Source organism: Seriola aureovittata, chromosome 20 (genome assembly GCF_021018895.1).
Source record: "Seriola aureovittata isolate HTS-2021-v1 ecotype China chromosome 20, ASM2101889v1, whole genome shotgun sequence".
NCBI lineage: Eukaryota > Metazoa > Chordata > Actinopteri > Carangiformes > Carangidae > Seriola > Seriola aureovittata.
The window spans coordinates 20,365,400-20,387,748 of record NC_079383.1 but is presented as its reverse complement, the minus strand read 5'-3'; the positions used below and the strand labels follow the sequence as shown (position 1 = coordinate 20,387,748).

Here is a 22,349-nt window from a genome sequence, read left to right as displayed (position 1 = left end):
ATTTTGCAGCTTTGCTTTGATAAAAAGAAAAAAAAAAAAACACAGAATGCCTAATGTGCCTTTCATTCACAACATCTTCATCTCCGTCTTGTTGCTGCTTCTTTTCTTTTTCTTTTTTTATGAATAATGTCCTAATGTGTTTGCCGTAATGAAGCGTATCTCTGTTTTAATAATAAAGAGGAAGGCTTGGCAGCGTTGCGGGCTGTGGGTGTGTTTTATTGCTCAGAGGTGGATCATTATCATGTTGCCCTCACTGCTCATGGATTTGAGATTAGCATTGGCCCTGGAGGCCGGTGTTGCGTTCTGCTGAATGGGTAATGGAGAGGAAACCTGCACCTTGTAGAGTCTGTGTTGTTTTTACAGTGGAGAGGAAAGGAAGTTTCTCAGGTGCCAGTTCAAATATGATAAATCTCTCTGGTATGAATAAACACACTTCAGAATTTACTAGCTATTTTTTATTTATTTATTTTCTGTAAAATCTTCATCCTCCGTTTCTGCCCCGACTCCTGAAGCTTTCGATGCCTCAGGATGCGGCTCTCTTACATTAGTGTGTGTGTGTGTGTGTGTGTGTGTGTGTGTGTGTGTGTGTGTGTGTGTGTGTGTGTGTGTGGGGCGGGACGGTCAGGGCCGTTTCCTCTGGTCTGCCCACAGTTACGTGGGGGCTCGCTCTGGTCAGGGTGTGTCTGCTTGGTGGTGGCATTTCTCCGACTCGAACTGATGCATCCCTCTGAGCAGGATGCCAAGTGTATTGTACTGTGTTGCACTGTCATACAACATGTCTTGTCTTGTGTTTCACTGGGCGGCAACACTGACGTTGAGGTCCTGGCTGGGTATTGTTTAGGGAGTGGAAAGGAAACAAATACGATGCACAGGTTCAGTTACTGGTTGTAAGAGCATTTTGTATTTTTTATTTTATTTAGTTATGATTTAAGAAAAGGGCTTTTAAACAACTGTAGGACTGGAATTAAAGATTATTTTCTCTTTAACAATATTATTTGCTTCTTATTTTACCCATAAAATCTCCTCCTAGAGCCCAAAGTGACCTTTTTAATTAGCTACCAGTCCAAAGTGGAATATTCAAATTACAGTCATGTAGCAGAGAGATAATGAGCAAATCTCCACTCTTTTGCATGATAATTAACTGACTTTAAAAACTGCAGATTTTAAGTTTCCAACCTTATCTATTCATTTGCAACAAAGACACAAAGATTAACTGAATGTCTAAAAAAATAAACATAATTTTTTAAGTCTTCCTGCTCTCACGGCCCCTTTATGTTAATCTTGCGGCCCCTCAGAGGGGTCCCAGCCCTCAGGTTGGGAACATTTGAAACTATCCAGTAATAGCAGCGTTTTCAATCAGCTTCTGCACATTTTTAAATCATAGATATTATAATTTAAACATCATTTTAACCTTTGGAAGTTTTGTAGTATCTTTTACCTGAATGCTTATTGATATGCAGAGGATGTCGGGGGGGTTTGCCGCAGTCGTCGGGAGCAAAACATTGTGTGCATGCCTCTGTGTGTAGTTACGTGCGTGTGCGCCTGTCAGGTGTTTGTTTGCATGTCATCTCCCCCGCTGCCCGTTGCCATTCACAACCCGGGGTCTCTCTGCAGCCCTGAGGCGGGAGGGCTGACGGGGAGAATGGAGCTTCCACCTTGTGTTGCGTGTGAAGTGGCTGCTAAGCGTCTGCGAACAGGGAGCGCTTTGTGCGACCGGCGGAAGAAAATGCCTCTCATTGAGGACCTCTCTGTGATACCCCGAATAGAGAGGGAGAGTAGTGTGTGTGTGTGTGTGTGTGTGTGTGTGTGTGTGTGTGTGTGTGTGTGTGTGTGCGTGTGCATGTGCGCAGCTCCTGTGTCCTGATTATGATTTTTTTTTTTCCCCCTCTCTGACACAACTCTAAAGTTTCATGGAGTCTTCTTCTCCCTCAGAATCAGATTTTTTTTTTATAAAACTGAACCCAGAGGCACGAACGCCCAAGTCAGAAATGATCACCGTTGTCATGGCAACGATTAAACCTTGCACGATTCACCTGAGACAGCCGAAGTCTTGCGGGGCCTGTGGCAGCTTCGTTGAGGGACTGTTAACGCGGAGAACGAGACGATTGAATAAAAGCAAAAACAGACGCATTTATTTAGAGACACTGAGGCACACGTAGTGAAACAGCAGCAGGTACAGCAAAGTGCGTCCATGCCACACCAGGTGGTATAACAATACAATCAGCTCACAACACCAGAGTCACAGCTTGACTTTTAACAAAGTTGGATAGGAAACAAACTATAAGAGCTTTTTTTCTTCCCCCTTAGGAGGAATAAAATAATTTGCAATTAACATCAACTAACCTGTAGATTATTTTTAATAATGCACATGCAAACAAACGGTTATACATTAAGCCGGTATTGTCATCCACGCTTCATAATTGCAATATATATATATTATTACACCCCCTGTCATGCATTTCTTGATGACTAGATAACGAACAGGTTCATTGCTGATGAGCTGAGCACAGACACCTTTGACCTGAAAATAGCTAGCGACGCATTCAGATGCGGCGACACCCACATGCTGAGCTATAAGTGAAAACCCGTTTTTATGTTTTGATGTTTAGTTCGCATGTGGTCAGGACACTTTTCTTTTTTTTTTTTTTTTTTGCAGCTGTCTTAGAAAGAAAAAAAAAAAAACCTTGCTTTTTTTAGGTTGTGACTGAATTCTTTGAAATCGTTGTTAACAAGAACTAATGATCAATTTTTCCATGAGTCGCAGAGGAAATGCTGCGTCACTTTAAGGCAACAACTGTGGGGAAGCTGATCAGTAAAACCGATGGGAAGTGGAAGTCTCTGCAAAGATGACGGGATAAAACGAAACATAAGTGCAAGAGATTGAAGAGGGACAACTTTTATAGCACAAATTGATCATCTATTGGTGGTTAATCAAGTAGAAATTTGAATGCGCTTACACCCAGAAGGACAGTTGAGGATGAAGTGATAAGTGACTGTGGAAAAGGGATTTTACAACTCACTGTTTTTGTCAGCGCAGCTCTGTTTACAGTGATGTCAGTGGATTTGGAGCCGGTCAGTGTGCTGACTGAACCCAGTGACCACAGTGATGGAGCTGCACAACAACAACAGGCTGGATGCAGAAAGCAGCTGACACACACAGAAACACACACACACACACACACACATATCTACCGTACACTCCCAGTTTGTTCCCACAGCTGCGTGCCTCACTGAGAAGAGGTTACTACAGTTACACAGTTCTTCTTATCTGATCACATGAGTCAGTGTGTTTGTGTTTGAAGTAGGACTCGGTTTGTGTTTGTGAGCTGTCTTTTTATTTTTCATTCCAGTCCCTTGTTCCTCGGATGAACAGTTGCGTGCCGTTACACTCGGAAGTCTGTGCGGAGGAGCGCACACACACACCCACACACACACACAAACACACACACACACACACACACATGCAATGACTGTCTAGGGTTGCGTCTGTGTGCTGCAGTGGTGGCTTTTTGACCTCCCGTCGAGTAAGAATGGCACTCGTCCAAACAGGAAATGAAGCCTTATAGCTGTGTGTGTGTGTGTGTGTGTGTGTGTGTGTGTGTGTGTGTGTGTGTGTGTGTGTGTGTGTGTGCTCCTTGTGTTTCCTGCTGATCCTACTGCTTGCCTGTGTATTTTGGTCTCTCTCCTGCCTCTCCTGGTGGTCTCTCCCACTTGCCTGGCTGTGAAATGCTGATTTCCAGGCAGAGTTTGTATTAATGTGAATTAATGTTTTATGTATTTTTTTTCCCCCCACTGTTGGATATTTACACGTATTCTTCACGCCTCTTTCTTTTCTTTCATTGGATTATAACCATGTGTCTGTGTCTCTGTGGCCACATCTTGGTATGGTCCGCTGCCTCCAGACAGTGGCTGTTTAAAGGTTAAAGACATGGGGGGGGGGTTTGGGATTCAGAGTGTCTGGGAAATTTAGGAAAAAATTTTGGAAATCCAGTAATTTATGACTTTACATGAAATGCATATGAAGGATTAATCATAATTTATATCAGGATATTATGCTTTTAGGAAATGCATTAAGTAAAAATACCAAGTATGTGAGTATATTCTGTCCTTTTTTTTTTTATATAGACTCAACAATTAATTATTTATAGATTCAGCAATTAATCAATTAACTAAAATAACAAGCGACTTTTAAAAATAATCACGAGACTGTGTTTTTTGCTGCTGAACCATCTTGTGCTGTTAATGGCACTGTCATCATCACTGAGCAGGTAATGAGAGACAGTAGGGGGGAGATTAACAATATTAAAATTTAGAAGGGGAAGGCAGCTTCTTCTTCTTTTTCTTTTTTTTTTATTCTCGTGAAATTAGTTTTCAAAACCAGGACACGCAGCACCTGGCAAATTATAACAGTTCACTTTTGATCAACTACATGATTGTCCCTGTTTTTTTTTTTTTATACAGAGCAGCAAATAAATCTCATACACTCCTACCCCTGGGAATTGAGGCTAAATTATTATTTTCATTACTGATTAATCCGTTGATTAATATTCAATTCATCCATAAATTGTGACTTGAGTGGCTTAATGTAAAAGCCCAAAAACCAGATCCTCATATGTGAGAAGCTGGAGACGGAGAACGTCTGTCAGTTTCACTTAATAGATCATTTCAACAATTAATCAATTGTCAAAATTGGTTTCTATTTATTTATCAGTCTATCTTCCTCTGATTGATCACCCCATTCGCTCCGCGTGTTCGTCGTAACGCCTTGAATGTCAAACGTGGCGCTGCACGCAACTCCCATCATGACTCTGTCCCGCTTGAATAGAGTTTAGATTGGAGCGAGCGATGATGTGAAATGACTGGTGACTTATGTTATTCAGTGAATCATCAGCTCCTCTGCTCTGCGGTGACTTCCTCTCCCGCTCTTCCTTCTCCCTCCTTCCTCTTCCCCACTGCAGAACATCATCATCATCACCACCATCATCATCACTACCAGTGCAATCTTTCCCACTTAACATCCTTTTGCAATTTCATCTAATCAATGCAGCTCTGTTCTGCAGATCCTCCTTGTAGAAGAGTAATGCCGGCAATTATTTGACAGCTCAGTGAAACGCGGCCGGTGAGGAAATACTTAATGTGCAGCTCAGATTCAGATTTCTTTTTTTTAGTTTGTTTTCTCCATTATCCTCTTACTCTCATCTCAAATATAAACTCCAGGCTCAGTCTGAATGCTGCTTTGGCCTCAGCTCAAAGTCAGATTGGTAAAAGTCAGCCGTGGTGTTTCCTTATGTGCTGTGTTAGCAAACAAAGCATCGACCTCGGCGCGCTGTCTTGACTGGTTTTTTAACAGTGTTTTGTTGTTTTTTTTCGCTGCTGGGAGAGTGGGGGAGACGATCTTTCCAGGGTTTCACTCCTGTCCAGTCTCAACCTCCGCTTCTGGCTCGGCCGCGCCACACATGGGTTGTTAGATTTACCAGAGGAATCCGGTTTTTGAGGGATGTTTAACAAGAAGCTGCCAAACTGAGAACTCCCCACGGGGGCGTTTGACCTCTCATTTTGGCCCCGGGCGCAGATGGAAGCTCCGACATGCTCTGCGTTGCACTAACAGCCCCGGCGAAGGGCCTTTTGGACAACTGTTTGACTCCACAGATGACGGGCTTCAGATGTTGCTGGCTGTAATCACGCTGAGAAACAGACCAGACAAGAGAGGCGTTTGCTCTGCTCCCACAGCCGTTTTGGCTCAGAGCGGAGTCAGGAGTGTTGGATTGCACTGCTCCCACACATGAGGCCGGACACGGTCAGAACGAGCTGCTAAAGCAGCCGAGAAGCTCAAGAAGGCGTGTGACAGGAAGTTTATTTGTCCAGATGCAGAACAAGGTGCCCTGGAGCAGTGCATTATGGGGAGGGCTTGGCTTCCCAGTTGGTCACAAGATCAACCTGAGGGGTCATGAGATGTTTGACAGCAAAGAGGAAGAAAACTTTTCTCCTTTTTTACTTTTTCTTGTGAAATACTGGAACATTTTTCATTTTCAAGCCTGTAAAATGTGTTAAAATGTAATGCCTCAACATTATCGCAAATAGTAAATTATAATAGTAAACTGACGTCTACTTTACCACAAAAATATGAACATGTATTTTAAAAACAGAACCCAAACTTGTCATATATTTAAAGGAATACTTCGACATGTTGGGAAATATGATTTTTTTTTCACCTTCTAGCTGATCAATAGCTGAGAAAATAGATCCCTCTCATGTCTGTCTGTCAAATATAAGAGTATAGCCAGCAGCCTGTTAGCGTAGCTTAGCACAAAGACTGGAAATGGGGGGAAACAGCTAGCCTACCAGGGTCCCCAGTCCTAAAGAAAAGAGTTGAAAACCCACAGCTCCAAACGTGACGCAACGGAAAAATTCACCCACGTTAGCTGCAGACATTTCTCGAGATTTTTTGTTGTTGGCTTCGTTTTCATTCCCCAATTGGCGTAAACCAACAGAACATCTAAGTGCCATGTTTAAGTTTTCAGCTCTGGGTTCACCTCACTTTTTTTTTTTTCTTCTACCCATTAACCAGTAATGCAGTCCAATGTAACCACAGGCGGAGATGCAAATCCCCCCACAGAGAAAAATAACCCTCAACGCACAATGATGCAACAAAGCCGCAGCACGTCTTAATGATACAGCTGAGTGGTCACATGTCGAGCGTTTTATTTGGCCCGTGTTTTCCAGATCCCACAGAAGCAGCAAGTTTCAGGGGCAGGACAAAGTTATTTCAGGAAATGCACTGGGATACAGTAAAAGTGTTGTAGTGGAAGCGGAGGAGGGAAGGTTAAAAAAGCACTCGCAGCACTTCATCATAAAACAACTGCTGGAACACAGTGAGCATCACAAATTGTTCGAATCACAGTTCTTTAAGAAGAGATGTCCGTGTCCTCATCAGCGCCGTCTTCACCTGTCAGCAGCTCAAGGGGTGTATTGTGATAAATCCTCTCGCATAGTAATCCTGAAACTGAGGGTTCAAATGTGTTTAACAGACATGTGCTTTCATAGTTATTATCTCCTCGTAATCCCGCAGAACAAGGATGTCCAATTGCTGGACGGCGGTAAAGACGAGCTTATCTTAAACGACCTTTTTAATAAGTCCCTCTGCCACGTCGTGTTTGGAAAAACCATGTGCAGTTCTGGTTTGTGATACTACACGAGGGTAAAAATAGTTCCCCGTCCTTTATGTTCCTGGACAGCGTACCATGTGAAATGAGTAGTTTTCAGTGTGTGTGTGTGTGTGGCATCTCAAGAGGGGCTCGATGAAGACGTATCGCTGCCAGTTCGCTGAAACATTTTTGTTTTAAGTCTTATAATCATCCACAGTCGAGCTCTATCATTAAGCATTGGCACATTTGTCTGGTCTGGCTTGCCACACATGCACATAGACACACTGGTATGTAGGGTGTGTTTGTCTAGTAATACGTTGTTTTTTTCTTCCCCCTCATCTTGTGTGTGTGTGTGTGTGTGTGTGTTTGTGCGTGTAAGCAGCACCCAGTTCAACCCTTACTACGCCTGTACCCTACATGCTGTGCAGCTTTTGTGTTTGTTTGTGCGTAGCTGGCATTTTATTGAGGATATCATCCAGCCTGCCAGATTGCTGAAAGGGCTGTTTTTTCCTTCTTTTCTCTCCAGCATGTGCTGATGTGAAACTGGCTGTCTCCATATCACGTCAAAGTCTACAGACGTGTTCTTTATTCCTCCGCGCCGGCGACAGCCAGAGCCGGAGGCATTAAGTTAAACGGGCTGTCCGTCACATCACATGTCGCTTGTGAACGTAACAATATCTCTGTAACGCCTCGAGCGAACTCCTTCAAATTTGCCACAAACATTCATTCGGACTCAAGGATGAACTGATTCTGATTTTGGTGGTCAAAAGGTCAAGAGGTGTAAATCAGTATGAGACAGAGATAGAGAGAGAGAGGATCACTGCAGAAGGAATCTCAGATCTGCTTAAAGGATGCTGAAAAAATGACATTAGTGAAAGAAATCAAAATTGATTTATTGTCTAAGCTTCAGTCAAACAGACTTTTGTGAGAGCATGAGGCATATACCAAGCACACACACACACACACACACACACACAATACACAATGGAGGAAGAGTCATCATTAATTAGCACACTTGAGGACTTTTCTCAGTCCCAAACGGTTATGAATATAACACATTTTACAAAAAGGCATTTCCCTTCAAAGTCTCCTTCATTCTTGAGTTGTCTCTATTATAGTAGGTTTTCCTGGAAAATCGATGAAGGGATTGTTAAAATAACCAGTTAGAAACATCTTGTATTTGGCAAAAATCATGTAAAAAAAAAAAAAAAACGGCAAATTCAGGCAAATAACAGATAGAAACCTGAGACCAAATGCATCCACAGACTGTCCCCTGATCAGCAGCGACTCTGTCCAGAGAAGCTGGACTTTGACAACACATCACCTCTCTGGTGGTAAACATGTCAGTGTTTTGCCGAGTAACATGATCTCACTTCTCTGGATTCCTGGGTGTTGTAGTTCAAACAGTTTTTAAAGTGCAGCATTAACTAGAATGGCAACAATCTGGATTAAAAAGGGAAATAAATAAATCACAAATATTTAGGCACTTGTTGCTACTAACAACACAACAAGAAAAGCTCTCATCGTGGCAACCGCTGCGCTGACTCACCCCCGTTCACCAAAATGGGAAGAAGTTCTCTCCAGATCTCCGTGACTGGACTTTTTTCTCCTTTCTGTCTGGCTACAACGTGTGAATGACGATGATGGTGTTGGCAGCTTTTCCAATGTATGACCTAGATCCTGAGTCTAGTCGTATAGGTGCGTGACTCTTCTGTGGGTGTGGGGAGAATTAGGGTGGAATTGGAAGGGATACAGAAAACACAGATCTAAAAAGGATGCAAAAGAAGAGTTGAGTAGAGGGGAATAGTTGAGGATAAACGGAGGTGGACTGGAGTTCAAACATGAAGAAAGGCAGCGAGAAGAGAGGAGGCCCTGTAAATCCTAAAAGCCTGTAGCTGATGGGGAAGCCAAACAGCGGAGCCAAAACTGCTGGGGGAAAACTGCTGCAGAGCTCAAACATATGGGTGACAGCGAGTAAAAACACATGTGAATCATCCACCTTTCAGTTCGGCAAGATGCGTTCGGAAACACCTTTTGGTGCCAGTTTAAAAGTCAGTAGAAGCAGAAGAGACGGAGTATTAAGTATTAAGTGCTAAGATTGGAGTTCTTTATGTGGTCGGTCAAAGAGGGGTCAAGTCAGAATGTATTTAAGGCTCTCTGGGATGCGACCGCTCGTTGGTTGGAAGTTTGCAGAAGAAGAAGGTGGTTTCGAATGTACCCCCACTCATCTATAACATGGGCCCGCGCTGTTACAACAGGGGCAGTCTTCTTGGCATAGAGGAAGGAGAAGAGCTCACACAACCACAACGCCGTCTCACTTCCACCCTTTGCCAGCTGCAATGATGTTTGTCCACATGCTGTTCTCTGATAAAAGTTCAGCTGAGGCCAGATGCTTTTTTCCCAGTTTAGCTACCACGGTTCAGCAGCAGTTCTTTCTCGTTTCTGCCGGTGGTTTGTAGTGAAACTTCTCCTCCTCTTTCACCCGCTTCCTCATTATATTTTAAAACAATGCTTACATGCCAATGCCTTGACAATGATCTTTTATCCCAGCCAGAGAAGTCGTCATGAGGGTTAAAGCTTTGTTTTCAGAAGAAAAACCAGACCTGGAATGATGAAGCTATTCCTGTCTCCCCTTTGAATCCTCTCTCATAGCCAATCATTGGACGCCATCACTGCCCTGCAAATGGAGGCCAAATAGACTGATTAGATTTTAGCCCAGCTGTTCCCAGATGATCACGATTTATGACAGTTTGAAACTTGAGCATTATCCTCTGAGCTGTGGAGTGAAAAAACCCCAATCCTAGTTGGAGCTCTTACACACTGTTTGAGTTTGAAGCGCTGCTAAATGCGATGGTGTGTTCGTCTCACTGGGAAGACTTCGTCACTGCAAGTTGTGTGTTTTAAAGTAGTATTTAAAGCCTCTCGTGCTCTGGCAGCCCAGCTCAGGTTAAAAAAGATGACTGTAGTCAACGCTCTGTCATCCCTCTTAATTCAAACAGACACGACGGGGGCATTGGAACAGAACGGATGTTTCCCTTTTGTATGGGGAGGTCTCTGTGGGAGCAATTATGTATGAGCAACTTTGCGTGTTATGAAATATTGATTTCTCTTCTCTCTTTTTTTTTTTGTTTCTTACCTTAATGTAATTTTGAACAATCCACTCTCTTAACACCCTTCGTGTGTCCTGTGTAAGAATCTGCTTCGCGTCGTTCCTTATAGGCGCCCTGGAGTGCTCTCGGGCCTCTTATAGACTTGATATTGTCCAGAGCTTGACTGCACCGTACTTGACCACATGTAAGCCGCAGCGAAAGAGTGCTGTTCATTTCCCCCCGCCGGCTCCGGGATGAGTGACACTTGAGGGCTAAGTCGGCACATACAGTGGAACAGTGCAGCATAAAGAGACAGAGCTCAGTCCAGCTCCAGATCCCCGTGGCATGAAAGGAATCCTCTGTTGGCGCTGGTCGCTGACTCCCCGCAATCCAACCCCACCCCCCACCCCCATGTGAGAGACCGGCGTTTTACTGGTCGGCCCCTCAGCGGACATTGCGGCCTTTCATCTTCTCAGAGGAAGGGCAGATGCTCCTGGGCTCCTCTCAGGGTGGGAGCAGGGGATGTAAATGCAGCGGTCTGCAGGAAAGATTCGTACGCGATGGTCGATATGGATCGACCGTCACGGCTCTAGATTAGAAGAAAATTAACCGTCAACTGTTTTGTTTTTTTTAATATTGATTTAATCATTTCAGCCGCTTATCAAACATGGTGTATATGTCAGCCAGTACAGAACGGTGGCTTATTGTCAGCTGTAAAAATGTCCTTATCAAGATTCATTCAAGGCTCATTTGCGTCTAAAGAAAAATTAAACATCAACCAACATGTCAGATTTGTTTAAACTTTCAATTACTTCTATATAATACAGGTCAGGCTACAGTTAGTTGCAGCCCTTGGATGATCTGGGAATGAAATAAATTGACTATTTAAAGGCTTTCCCTGTGGCTGTTGATTTTTATTTAAAAGCTTTGCTGAGTCAGACATATATTCGGATGGTTAAAGTTGCATTTCACAACATTTTGTGGTTTAAAAAAAAAAAAAAAAAAGTCTCATCTTGAGCCAGAAACACCCTCAAAAGGAGAAACTTTAAATCCATTGATTAACTCGTGCTATGATTCCTCTTTTGGCTGCAGGCATCCAGCATTCGCTTGATCAAAATAAGAGTTATAGGATATCCGAGTTCAGCTGGGGAATAAGTTATATTTGTCAACTGTGTGCAAAGTTTCCTGAAGAGCTTTAAATTAATTAGAATTTTATCTTTTTAGAGATGGCCGGGTAATTAACTGAACATTGGTGCAATTTCAGTAGAAAAATCTCTCTTGGTCTCCAGAAGCATAAATAATGCATCAGGATTTGTCCCTTGCGTTTTTGCAAAAGAAAGAAAGAAAAGGAAGTTATCTGATAATAAAAATCAGTGAGAGTATGTACACAGTCGACTTCATTTTATCCTTCTGAAATAAGGTTCTCAACTCTCTATCTTACAGTATGTTCTCATGGTTTTGTATATTTTTCTGTTAATAATTATCTGGATCGACTTGTTGCATTCAGGGACTTCGGGGGCAGTAAACTCTTTCCACACGATTAAGTTTTTGATTTCATTAATGCGCAGATAAACATGCCTCGATCATTATTCCATCCAGGATCTGGTTTGTGCTGCAATCGATTTTATTAGTGCACACTGGAGGTTGTAAAAAGATTAAGACCCCGGTGATGAAAAGCACAACCTCCATGATTCAATTAAACCTTCTTAAGCTGCTGTATGATGAGTTCATTCAGTCCCAGAGGGTCCCCCCACCCCCACCACCACCTCAATCACACCCCCCTTCTTCTGTCTTCACTGTGTCACTTACAGACGGTGGACATCCATAAAGAGAAGGTGGCCCGGCGGGAGATCGGGATCCTGACCACCAACAAGAACACGGCGAGGACCCATAAGATCATAGCGCCGGCTAATATGGAGCGGCCGGTAAGGTACATCAGGAAGCCCATTGACTACACTGTACTGGACGACGTCGGCCACGGCGTGAAGGTGAGCAGGTTCCTCCTGATTTTTGCCTGTTTTCAGATCTGTTCTCTAGTCTCCGCTCGGTCCATCAGTTCTTCCACTTTCCTCTTCCTCTACATCTAATTTACTTCTCTCCCTCCCACCCTCCTTTTCTTTCTTGCCAGAGGTACTCCTATCTCCCTCCTTCTCTTTTCTCTCCCACTTTGACTCGCTTACTCGCTCATACTCCATCTCTTGTGCTTTCTCTTTCATCTTCAGAAAGCGCACCCCCCTCCCCTCCTCTGACCCTACAGGAATATGTTTGAGCGTGGGTTGGTGGGAACGGGTTGGGGGTTGAGATGAACTAAAAAAGCGATTACATCATGTAGCTTTCAGAAAAACGGCTCTATTCTTAGAGCGTCGTGAAAATGGCGAGTGCAGGGAAATTTGCGAGACGTTTTTAAAGGCACTTAGGCCCCCGTCCGCTCTCGTAATCTCCTCCATTGAGTTTCTCCAAACCTTTGCAGAGGAATGATGTTGGTACAATTTGATTTGTAGTTTATTTTCACATCAGTACACAATCTGAAGGGCGGTAAAGAAGCTGATTATGATCTGATATACTCAAATGAACCGAGGGGCGACAGTTTCCCTTCCTCCTCGCCATTAGGGCTCGCTTCAAGGGTCGCTGGGTCGTCCCGACAGCGGTGGTAATGACATAATTTCCAGGCGGCCGCAGGCATTTTTGGCGATCTCCTCATCCTCTCTCTCTGCCCCATCAATCAGCCAATCAATTGCAGCTGTCAGACAGATTGGATTAGAGGCCCGCCATTACCATCACATAGTGTTAGAGGCATTGATAAGGCAGGATAAAAGCCATTGTGCCACTCTCAATTTATTGTGTAGGGAATTATACTGGACCCTTCTGTCATGGTGAAAGTGTGCGATGGCTAATGTGGAGTGAAGCATTTTAAGTGGGTGCGTTTCCCACCAAAGAGAGCAGGCTGGCACGTATTAGCATGAACAATTATGTACTTGAAACTTTTACAAGGACCTTGTTTTATTAGATGCAATAATCAATTCTCATTAAATCAAGAGTTCAACATTTTCACAAATGTGCCAGAGATGAGAAAACAGCTCTCATGTTTCTAGGCTGTTAGGCTGTTAGCTTAGCGTAGCTTAACGACTGGAAGTAGGGGGAAACATTAAAGCACCTCTAAAGATGAAATATCAATAAATTAAGTTATTTTATGTGCTGAAAAATAGTTAAAGCATGTAGCTAACAATAAAAGCAAAAATGAGTAGCATTAGTAATGAACTGTAGAGGTGGTTGTTGGCAGATTTAAGAAGCCGTTAGCTGTTTACCCTTCAGGTGTTTATGCTAGGCTAAGCTAACAGTCTCATGGCTCTAGCGCCACAGTTAATGCTTAATTATGTTGCATAGATATATATATATATATATATATATATATTTATTTATAGTATATTTTTGAAGATTTATTAAACTATTGTAATTTTGCTGTTTGCGGAAAGCAATAAAGCAGAAGTTCTGAACTGTTCAAAAGTAAATTTCATACATAGATGGATGTGTTAATTAAATCAACAGATTATGTTGTTGGCAAAACAATCTCACCTCAAGGTTCATTTAGTAGCTGTTCTGGAGCTATCGATCATATCGCCTTATCTTCATCTGCAGGTAGAGAAGACTTGTAGTTTTTCTCTGAGCACTATAAGGATTTTATCTCATTTTTAAAAGTGCTCAAGAAAAGTTGTAAACCAACATGACAACAGGGCAAACTACACGTGGAGTTGGAGATCATGTGCTATTAGGAAACTGCTGAATGGACTCTGAGGTGAGATTTGTTTTGTCAAATGTTGTTTCCAAGGTCAAGGATTTAATAATATTATATAAAACAAAATCACAATGAGGTCCTGACTCCTGTGTAAGAGTTGCTCAGAAAATTAGGATAGCAGAATGCGGCTGCTGAAAATCACCGTGCTTCATGGCTGTTCTGAGACTGTTTGATGCATCTATTTTAAGAACATGAGGTATCACTCTGGGCCTAATCTCAGTGGATTTTCTCCCTTTTTAACTGTCTTTAGACATGCTGCATTTAGTTAGTGAATGTAATGGGAAACACACACACACACACACACACACACACACACTCCTGCAGCAGCCCTACATCACTCATCTTCCTCTCTCCTATGCATGTCACAGAGCCAATCAATATTTAACATCAATACCCCATAGTAATCATATAGTATCCTGTGATGGCTCCTGTCAGATACGCAGCTTGTATAGAATACCTATAGCCATGGTTTACTTACTGACCAGAATCAATACATTAATGAGAGTTTAAATCATGTGTATTGGCTCCGGTTAACTGTGAAAGTCGCTGCCTGTTTGCGTCGGCCTGAATTGGTTTTATAGCCTCACACTGTGTTTGTATAGTTAAACACCAAGCTGTAATAGAGAGAAGAAACATCATGTAGCCCTCATATGCATTATTGAATAGAAGTCGTTCTCAGATCTGACAGAGAGAGAGAGAGAAGAAGAGGAACTGAGAGAAAAGAGAAGGTGGAATTCATCCAGTAGATAATCTGATTCCTCTCTGAACGCTGCAGCGTTATATCAATAAATCAGCCGGGCCACATCTGGAATCTCACACAGCCGACAGATCAGGGTGTTCCCTCCTCTCAAGGCGCTCTGACAGTGACATGATGCTTTTTAGCATTAATGCGAAAGATGAGATTTATTCCTCCAGTCAGCTGATGCTTAATCTAGTCAGCGGGGCTTTCAGGAATCCAGGGACGATGATGTCAGGTGTTTGAAGTTAGATAGCAATCCCTGGATATTTTGCCTTCTGTCAGTCATGAGTTTCTAAGATTTATTTAAAGGAATAGTTTTGTTTTTTTGGGGCAATTTTGATATTTTTCTTACTTGATTCAACAAAGTAATGACCGGTTTTCTATATTTTGTGTATTATGTTTGAAGGTCAGCAAGAGTTTTCTTTAAGTTATAATCCTGAAGACTTCACGTGGTTGATTTGAGGGGACACATGTTTACAATAAAGAGTGTTTGGTTTGTTCTGATACAGTGAAACGAGAGTGAACGGTAAGAAATGAGGCTGATATAACAATTTCATTCAATCAGTAGATTTAATGGCTGTTTCTGGGAAAAGAAAACGCCAAAATCCGACCATAAATAGTATCAAAAACGGGGTCTGATGGCATTAAAAATCTTCAGGATTATAATGTTAATTCTAACAGGCTAATTAATGAACCTGTCAGTCAGATTATTAAGGAGCTGACGGTGACGTCACCGAGTCAATTTATGCGTTTGAAATTCCTGATTTTGAGTTTCTTGAAGCTTTCAAACACAGAATAATTACACACGTGTGTCACACCGGTCAGAACAGCTAGTCACTGTGTGTTCGTCAGATTTTTTTGGGAGGGGATGTGTCCTTGAATGACCACCCAGACCTCAGGAAGTGTTTGTCTCCTTTAACCCGGCAGACTCACCCAGCTCTGTCAGACTGCAGCGCTCTGGATTTTCATCCCGGCTCCACATTAAGCCTTTTTTTGGACTTGATAATGACCTGTCTGTCTGTCTGTGATTCAGCTCGGACGTTACTAAAGCATTTCCACGCTGCCGCTCGGGTTTGTGGAGCAAGGGCAGAGATACAGCCGTTGCCAGGAAGATAAGCGGCGGCTGTAGTAGGACTTGGCACTTCCAGTTTGACCTAGATTGTAAATTGAATCTCGCCCAGCTCTGATAACCCGTGGAGAGTGAAATTTGAACGTGAAATTTCCCATTCGCAGCTGCACTTGAAGGTGTTTTTTCTGTTTTGTTTTTTTTTTTTTTATTAAAGGGGCAGAGATCACCTCACACTGACCCACGCTGTGAATTTTGCTTTTGGTTTCATTCTCTCTCTCTCTCTCTCTCTCTGTGTTTCTCTCTCGTGGTCTTGTGATGCTACGATGCTTTCTGCAAAGGCCACTGGGGACGCTGCATTATAGATGAGCCACTTGACTCTGCAGTTGTCAAACTGCAGATCAACCCCACTGCTTCGTTGGCTCTGTATTCTCTTTGACATCAGCCCACACAAGTATCAGGGTGCTTATTTATCGCTGCCAGGAATGAGATCATTTGAAATTATTTTTTGAGTCCAAACCATGAAAATGTACCCAAAAAAAAATGTACCTGTAGGCTTATTTGAGAGACAGCTGTTTGATCTACAAAGGTAAAGCTCCTAATGACAGGCAGTCTCAGAGACCCTGTTGACATAAAACCGGTTTCACTTGTGCACAATAGCTGCGGAGCATCAGATCGCTGAGATTTCCTTCCACTCTGACTGTGGCACTGGGTGTGGTTCTGTAGGTCTGAAGGACGAGAGCAACAGTCAGGAGGAGGAGCCACTGCTCTGGTTGTATCGCTGCTGAACCTGCCCAGGTCTTACTAAATGTTTACTCAGTGTAAATAAAACCAGGGAGCCATTTTTCTCCTGCTCACTTGTACTTTGACTTCTGCTGATCCGTTCAGACATGGCCATTTTGACATGCCCTCTCTCTGTCTCTCTGTCCCTGTCTGTTTCTCCCTTTGCCCACACTAAGTGGTTAAAAGCCAAGGTAAGTCTGCTTCGTCACATGACCCATTTTTCCTATAATATATAATTGATAGATTTGTCGAACTCCCCTTTCACAGCAAACCCCCCCTCCCTCCCCCTATACATGTGATTATCGTTGTCACTTCCCATGTTATTTCCCATTAACCGACTTGTAGTCCTTTTTATAGTCGAGAACACGCAGTCAAAGGATCTGTAACACGCTCCCTGTCAGTTTCCCAACCGTGTACATGTTGTCATTTAATTTATGTGTCATGTCCTTGTCCATAACTGTTCTGTAGTTAATTTAAAATCTTTATAGGCTTCCCAGACGGCTCATATATAAATATATTTATTTTTATACTGTAAAATATGCTGTAATTTGTAACACTGAAAACCCAGATTCCTGTCAAAAAACATATTGAAACCAGCCAGAGGTTTCTAACCTGTAATCAGCATTAAACACAAACTGGGGATTACATAACCCATCAAGTATTACGTACTGAAATATACATCTCTGCTGTTGAGGAGGTGTCATCTGGGAAGCCTGTAACATTTGATTTTAGTCACATAAGTGGTGTCTGAAGTAATTTCTTAAGTAAGGATTTTCACCCCAACCACAGCAACATGGAAACAATCAGACGATCAGAGGAGGGACCCTATCGAGGACCAATCCGCCGACGCAGAAGCCGCCGAGCCCTCCCATGTCAGGGCGCGGCACGCTCGGGTAAGATTTCCATTTTGGTCGCCATGAAAAGGAAAAACTAATCCTCTAATTATCAAGCAGTGAGTGGAAAAAAAAAAAAATACAAAAAACATGAGGCTCATGTGAGGGCGATTAAAGAGCATGCAGTTAAAGAACATGTCATATTTTTTTTACTGAATAAATTTGAGGTGAAGAGGAACATGAAATGACAAAGGGAGCAAACACGGCCCTCTGAGCATGAAGCTGCCGCAGGTCATTATTTTTTAACTCGGGTGCGGTCGTGATGGTTGTGTCTTCGTGGGTTTGTCTCATACACATTGGGGAAACACAAAACTAATACAAGAGAAAAGGGGATCAAGGGGAAAGAGAAGTCTGGGAACTCACCTGGACTGTTATCTGTTGATGTGAGACAGGTGTCATGTCCTGATGAACGCCGGTCGTCATGTGACGCACGACAGCAGTCGGCGACACTCGTCAGATATTAATTCCTAGTGTAAACCGATCCAGCCGGTGGCTCGCAGCATCCGGCTGATAGGATTTACGACGCTCTAGTGACTGTGCCTCGTGGTTTTGATGGTAGGATTTGCACTGAATTATAATAATATTTGTCTTTGGTTCCTCATTATTTGCTTTTTTTTTTTTTTTTTTCGTCTCCCATCTTCGCGGCGGCTGCAGACGCAACACGCCCTACAAGACCCTGGAGCCGGTGAAGCCGCCCACGGTGCCCAACGACTACATGACCAGCCCCGCCCGTCTGGGCAGCCAGCACGGCCAGCAGCACAGCCCCGGACGCACGGCGTCGCTCAACCAGAGGCAACGCACACACAGGTAGATGAGAGAAGAGGGGAAACACACACACACACACATTTCTCTCCGTTTTACATGATTGTCACATGAATGTGTTTGAGCAGTGGACTGTTAAACAGTGTTCAGATAAACCACAGCACTGTGTGAAGAAACAGTCGCCTAATTCATTTTAATGAGATCAATGCAGCGTCGCCGCAGAGGGCAAAGAAACACGGGGTCATCGGGCAAAAAAAAGGTGAATCTGGCTCAACTTTTGCCTTAAAATCAATCTCGGGGGAGCACACACCTGTAGTGTCCCAGCCTTAAATGATTGTGGAAACTTACCAGACACTCAATTGTGAAATGATTTTTGCATTTGAAGGCTTATCAAACACATTGATCTCAAACCGGTCCACCTGGATTGTGTTTCACTGTCATGTAAGAAGAGAAGCAGAGTACAGGTTTCTCTGCATGCTGTCGGTGCAGTAAGTACAGAAGAGACAGCAGAAGCAATGTGGAGAATAAAAAATGAAATAAAGGACTTTGTGTGAGCAGATTATAGCATATACAAGAAACTTTAAAGGTGCTATACGTAAGTTTTCCCTGCAGGCTGTTCATGCTAACGCTGGCTTTGTAGCAATAGCAAAAACTTACATATAACTCCTTCTTAAGTTAAGTGAGGTGAAGAGTTTCCAGCACAGTAGCATCAGTCTAATGATGTAAAAAGTGAGCAGGCAACGTGGAGTCGGTGCCAGTTTTCATAATAACAACCTGATGAAAGTCAAACACTGTTGCCACCCCTGCTGATACAGTGAAGTTTGAGGTACAGTTCTGCAGAGCTAATTTTATAGATAAAAGTCTGTAAAAAAAAAAAATATGCAGTGCAGATGTTAATGAACACAGCTTTTAATGGAAAGTGAGACAGGTACTTCTTTTTTGGTAGATACGAGTGGAGTATTCCATCTCTACCTTAAAACTGAACACTAAATGTCAGAAAAGCATCTCTCCAAAACAAAAAAACCCTCCAAGTCAGATAGTTATATAGATAGTCTCTTCACTTCCTCTCCTCTTCCTCTCCTCCGCTACTCTAAACCCAGCATTTGTCTGACAAGGCGCGGAGGGTTTCACTCTTATTAATATCAGTAAAAGCCTCTGATATAATATAAAATGCATGTTTCAAGAAAAAAAAACCCAGAGTCAACTGCAGCATTCAAACTCTTGGCTCTCAAGGATCGTTCCCCAGAATTCTCCACGCAGAGGAAGCGGGCGACGTTTTCATCAAATTTGAGTTACGAGTGAGTGAAGCCGCCTCATTAGCTAAAAAGCTTATTATGCTGACTGTGATGCTCATAAATTATTACATAACTTTTTATTCCCACCACCAGCCCGACACTCGCCCCCCAACTTCTCCTTCCCTGCTCATGTATGTTTGTACAGAGCTGCTCCATCGCACAGAAGCTCCTCAGCGTTTCCTGTGGAGCGACAGCAAAAGCAAAAAAAAATGGCCGTTCGGCATCACCGTCACTGATCTAATGTCCCTTTAACAAACTGAGAGTCGGACCGTGCCCTCCCCCGCTTCAGCTAATATCGCCACGCTGCGTCATTATTTGATTATGCCGGCTGGAAGTTGGCCGTGCTTATTCAGCTCATCAGTCTCTGCCGTCCTCAACTCGGGTCTTAATTCAATACCAGGCATCTGTGTGTTCCCGCCATACGATGCCTGTTATTGTTTAATATCTTTCTGTGGGGGGGAAGATTACACTCTCACATGCAGGTGTCATTATTTATTTTTTTATTTTTTATTTTTTTTACACAACATGCTCACTGCAGAGTCCCGCTAATAAAAATCTCTTCTAACACTGTTTGTGTGAAGCTGGATTCCTGCCTCAACCATCCGAAAACTAAACCAGATGCTTTTTAAGATGCTGCATATGTGTGTATTTAGTGGATTTTTCCGAGTTTGTGCAGTTTTTTCCTTAAAAAAAAAAAAAAAAACCCCAAAAAAACCACCCGCCCTCCTCAGCTACTGTCCATTTCCAAACCTAATTAAAAATAATTAGAAGTTCTCTGGCTGCCAAGGGGTTAAAGCACTGACCATGAACTACAACACCCCCTGGTTCGTCCTTTTAATGCATCTCTCCCCCGTAATTTCCTGTCAACTCTCGACTGCAGTCTCTCTAATAAAGGCATAAAATGCTAGTTATTTCGTTTTTTTTATTATTATTAATTTTGCATATGGGACTAGTTTATGTTTGTGGACTTTAAAGACTCAGATGAGGCTTTTCAAAAGTAGAAAAATGCAGAGGTTTTTCTGCAGATCGCATTATAGATAAACAGAAAAGAAATTACAGTCATTTTCGAGACTCCAAAATATGTGATTTGGGGTTTTCTTGGGGGTCCAGTGTGATAATTAAGAGGTCTGAAGGGTCTGTAGTTTGTAACCTTGCTTACATCAGCTGTTGGAGTAACCTCAGTTCTGACTTTTTAATCATAACATCTACACGCTCAGTTTTTTTTTTTTAATGCATTAAGTCTCGAATGGTCGGTCTCCGTCGGTCTCTGGCATAATAGATTTTATACGGTACATGGAAATTCTTTAAGAAGAGCTCTGAGCTGAAATTACATTACATTAGATTAATATACTAGATTGCAGCAACCCTAATGTTCATCTCCTGCTCCTTATTCTTTATATGCTTCTGGTTATTTCCTCAAGTCAATCTTTTTCATCTCAGATTATGCTCTGGGCTCCTTTTGTTGGAAGTCGATTTATTCCTTTTCTTGTCAAGTCACATCATGTCACATCATGTCACAATGCCTGAGCACAAAGTTTTTATTTTATAACACATTTTGTTTTTACCTTGTGTTCATTTTCACTGAGAACACAGTCTCTTTTTTTTTTTTTTTTTTGCCTTTTTTTTCCCATTGGCCCCCGGGGAGTTTTGTTAGCTGTGAGGAAGTGAGCTGGAACTTTATTTTATTTATTTTTTTTTAGCCTAGCTGTGTGTTACAGACTCGGTTGATTTATAAACAACTCCACATATTGCGCAGAGGGGAGGTGGAGCAGGAGAAATGGAGCTGGAGGTGCTTTTATTTCGCAGCGTTTTGAAATACAGAAGAAGAAGCAGAAGCTGGGAAAGATATAAATGGAAGGAACGGGTTAGTTATAGAGGGATTAGGAGGGATAAATCAAAACATGCAGATGAGGGGGGGGGGTTGAATTACGATGTTCATAATATAATATTGTTTAGCCTTTATCCCCACAGACACTTCGCTCTCACTGCCACCAACATCCTTCAGAGGGGTAACCCCTGCTGTGGGTGCCTGAAGAGCCCCCCCCCCCCCCCCCGGGCTCGACTGACATGGATCAGAGAGGAGAGGGAGATGATGGGAAAGGGGATAAAGAGGTGTGGGGGGCAGGCGGGAGTGAGCGAGCAAGGGTTCAGCGGGATGGAAGGAATCAGAGGAGATGGGGGGGTTTGGGAGATGAGCGAGGGGAATCACTTTACAGGCGATGAGGAGATAAGAGGCAGAGGTCGAGGGGCGGTGAGGGGTGAGAGGTAAGGGAGCGGGATCAGACGGAAAGCAGGGATGAAAGAGGCAGGGAAAAAAAAGGGAGAGGTGGGGCGAGGGGGCTGGAGGAGAAATGAGGATCAAGGCCAGCCCGAGAGAGAGAGAGAGCGGGGAGGGGGGGGGGTTTAGTTGGTCGGGCCATTGATCTACGAGCCTGGGGGTCAAACACAGGGTGAAACAGTGCTTATGCAGGCCACTGCAGAGCTGACATACATACGACATTCCCATGTCCCTATATCCTCACGGGGCATTGACAACAGCCAATACTGCCACTTATGGTGTTGGTGTTTGTAACGTGGCATGTTTTGGAAAAACAATTAGTAGGAGTGAAGAGACGATGGTTTAGTTGTTGTTTGGTCTCTTTAAACTGAACATTCAACATGATTAAAATAACTGTGTCACTGTATCAGTGCAGCCTTCACGACAAGCATCTATATATGTTAATACTAGGATTAAGATTAAATTTAAGAGCAAAATTATTGCAATTAAACTGTGATTTTGTCACA

General features: G+C 42.9%; 1 protein-coding gene across 7 annotated transcripts in view; it reads left to right on the top strand.

Annotated features, from left to right (window-relative positions):
• The window catches only part of abi1a (abl-interactor 1a), a 46,614-nt gene that overhangs the window by 13,747 nt on the left and 10,518 nt on the right, over positions 1-22,349 (top strand). For 4 of the 7 annotated variants that reach the window (XM_056364631.1, XM_056364629.1, XM_056364628.1 and 1 more), the window contains exons 3-6: positions 12,046-12,222; positions 16,792-16,806; positions 17,405-17,508; positions 18,163-18,315. In XM_056364631.1, coding sequence (XP_056220606.1) covers positions 12,046-12,222; positions 16,792-16,806; positions 17,405-17,508; positions 18,163-18,315 — 449 coding nt within the window. The remainder of the gene's footprint in view (positions 1-12,045; positions 12,223-16,791; positions 16,807-17,404; positions 17,509-18,162; positions 18,316-22,349) is intronic. The other 3 variants (XM_056364630.1, XM_056364632.1, XM_056364627.1) reach the window with 1 other exon arrangement.